At 46.0% G+C, this 2,662-nt stretch overlaps 1 protein-coding gene across 1 annotated transcript in view; it reads left to right on the top strand.

Moving 5' to 3' along the window:
* Positions 1 to 206: 206 nt before the first annotated feature.
* alg1 (ALG1 chitobiosyldiphosphodolichol beta-mannosyltransferase) overlaps positions 207 to 2,662 on the top strand; it is a 7,111-nt gene continuing 4,655 nt past the window's right edge. Inside the window, exons 1-4 of the mRNA XM_037688575.1 lie at positions 207 to 477; positions 929 to 1,006; positions 1,067 to 1,170; positions 1,253 to 1,401. Coding sequence (XP_037544503.1) covers positions 207 to 477; positions 929 to 1,006; positions 1,067 to 1,170; positions 1,253 to 1,401 — 602 coding nt within the window. The remainder of the gene's footprint in view (positions 478 to 928; positions 1,007 to 1,066; positions 1,171 to 1,252; positions 1,402 to 2,662) is intronic.

Here is a 2,662-nt window from a genome sequence, read left to right as displayed (position 1 = left end):
GTTTAACTTTCATTTAAATGTTGTTTTATCTTAAGTGTAGCATTTACAGTCTGTAAGTTTTTTTTTTTTTAATGTAATATAATATATATTTTAAAAGAAATTCTCTCTAATTATAAACAGGAAAATACTTTTATTTTGGTATTCTTTTCCGGTCTTTAAATATGAAGCCCCGCCCCCTCCGTCATCACCACCAGTTCCAAACAAACATGGCGTCTCCCGGCTTGTCGGTGGTTCTGTTTCCAGTGGTTTTGGCGGGTTTAGTTGTTTGTGGTGTGACGGACTGTGTGTTTCCGGGTCTAGTCGTTGTCTCCGTGGTCCTGGCTCTCTGTTGGCGGAGCTTACGGCGGAGGGACGACGGGACGGAGCGCCGGGTCTGCGTGCTGGTCCTGGGGGACATCGGACGCAGTCCTCGGATGCAGTATCACGCCCTGTCCCTGAGCAGACACGGATACCTGGTCACCTTTGTGGGCTTTTCAGGTGAGAGTCCCGACTCCTTCTGATTTAGCTCATAGTTCACCTGCTGAAACTATGAGCTAAACAAGTTACAACATGAACCAATAGAAAAACCAACCTTAAAACGAACTAAATTATTACAAACAACATATTTACCCTCGTGATGGGCGAATGAGACGGGTCGCTTCCTGAAAGGGATGTGCAGTGTTGACAGATAGAGTCCAGGTTTTCCAGCCCAAAAATCTGTTAAAAACTGCCACATCACACAAAAACGCGCCCAGTCCATATATTGTTATATAATGTTTGAACATGGAACGCACATCAGTACAAGCCAAAGTAATTATATATATATATATATATATATATATATATATATATATATATGTGTGTGTGTGTGTGTGTGTGTGTGTTGAGCCCTCTCCTATTCACTCTGCTCACTTTTGAAAAGTCCATTGTTCTTTGAACCTGTTTTCAGACACCACACCTCACAGGGACGTCCTGAGCCAGGAGAATATTCGGATTCGGCCCATCTCTGAAGTCAAAGGTGTTGAAGGTAAACGGATCTCTTGTTCTGGTTCTGAGGATCCATGAACTCTTGACTTTTGTCCTGCAGGAGGACCGAAGCTGCTGACGTATGTGACGAAGGCGGCGCTCCAATCTCTGCAGCTTCTCCACGTTCTGCTCACCATGGAGCTGCAGGCTCATATCCTCATGCAGGTCCGTCAGAACACCCAGAGCCACGGTTCTGAAAGTTCTGCGAGAGCAACAAGCTCCTAATGTGCAGCTGTTTGTCTCCCAGAACCCTCCGGGGCTGCCTGGCATGGCGGTGGCATGGCTGGTGAGCGCGGTGCGCGGCAGCAGCTTCACCGTCGATTGGCACAACTACGGCTTCACCATCATGGCCCTGAGCCTCGGAACCAAGCACCCTGTGGTCCGACTAGCCAAGTGGTCTGTACCGCTGCAGACCTAAACACCTGTCAGCAACAAGTCACTCGTTCTGTTCCTTTATGAGCTGTTTTCTCTGACCCAGGTCCAGATTTAAAAGATTTTGTGTTAAAAACTGAAATGTTTACAACAAAATGTGTTGGACGGAACCGTCAGGAAGGCTGGAGATCTACTGCTCCAGTCACTTCGTTTCTGTTGTAGGTGTGTCTCCATGGACATTGGTTTGGACATGTCCAGAGGAGGGACAGATGTTTGGACATGTCAAGGTTTCTTTATTGTCATTCACACCACATGTGGTACATGGGGTGGAACAAAATGATGTACTCAGGGTCTCAGTTACATCCAACAAAAGTGTAAATTGGAAAGAAAAACAGTAATAAGATCTAAGATATGAACTAAGAATACACTAAACACTTAATAGTGCAAAAACAATACTCCAAACAACAGCAGCACGAACATGAGTCTGTGAGCAGATATGGACGAATGAACACAACATGAAATAAATCAGCAGCATGAGATCAGGAGCATGGATAATCAGCAGCACATATCAACAATCAAGTGGCATTACAGTGATTTTTTTTTCACAGTGATTATTCTGGTTAGAGATTCATGAGTTAACAGCCTCAGGGTAGAAGTTGTTGCTCCTTAACCTCCTTCCTGAGGGGAGCAGGGCAAAAAGTATGTGTGCTGGATGAGTGGGGTCCTTCATGATGCAGGTGGCTCTCTTCCTGCATCTGGAGGTGTAGATGTCTGTGATGGTGGGGAGACTGACTCCAACAGTCTTCTGTGCAGCCTTCACCACTCTCTGCAAAGCTTTTCTTTCTGCAGCTGTGCAGCCTCCATGCCTCACGTTGATGCTGGAGCACAGGATGCTCTCCACTGCACACCTGTAGAAGGAGGTGAGGACTGAGCTTCCCAGATCAGCTCGTCTCAGCCGTCTGAGGAAGTAGAGTCTGATGAGCTTTCTTGATCAGGCTGGTGGTGTTGTTGCTCCAGCTGAGGTTGTCATTCAGGTGTACACCCAAGTACTTGTAGCTGGAGACCACTTCCACCGCAGATCCTCTTGTGTCCGGAGGGTAGGTATGTTTGTTCCTTTTGAAGTCCACAACGATCTCCTTCGTCTTATTCACATTGATGTGAAGGTTGTTCTTCCTGCACCAGCTCTAGGAACTGTTGCCAGGATAAGTGAGGAGTTAAATATGTTGGCCAGCACCTTGCATACACAGGAAAAATAGAAGAGTAATTTTTTCGGAGTTAACATTAT

The sequence above is a fragment of the Nematolebias whitei genome, chromosome 15, assembly GCF_014905685.2.
Source record: "Nematolebias whitei isolate Nwh7 chromosome 15, NemWhi1, whole genome shotgun sequence".
In the NCBI taxonomy this organism is placed as follows: domain Eukaryota; kingdom Metazoa; phylum Chordata; class Actinopteri; order Cyprinodontiformes; family Rivulidae; genus Nematolebias; species Nematolebias whitei.
The sequence above is the reverse complement of the archived record's forward strand: the minus strand, read 5'-3'. Positions and strand labels throughout refer to the sequence as shown.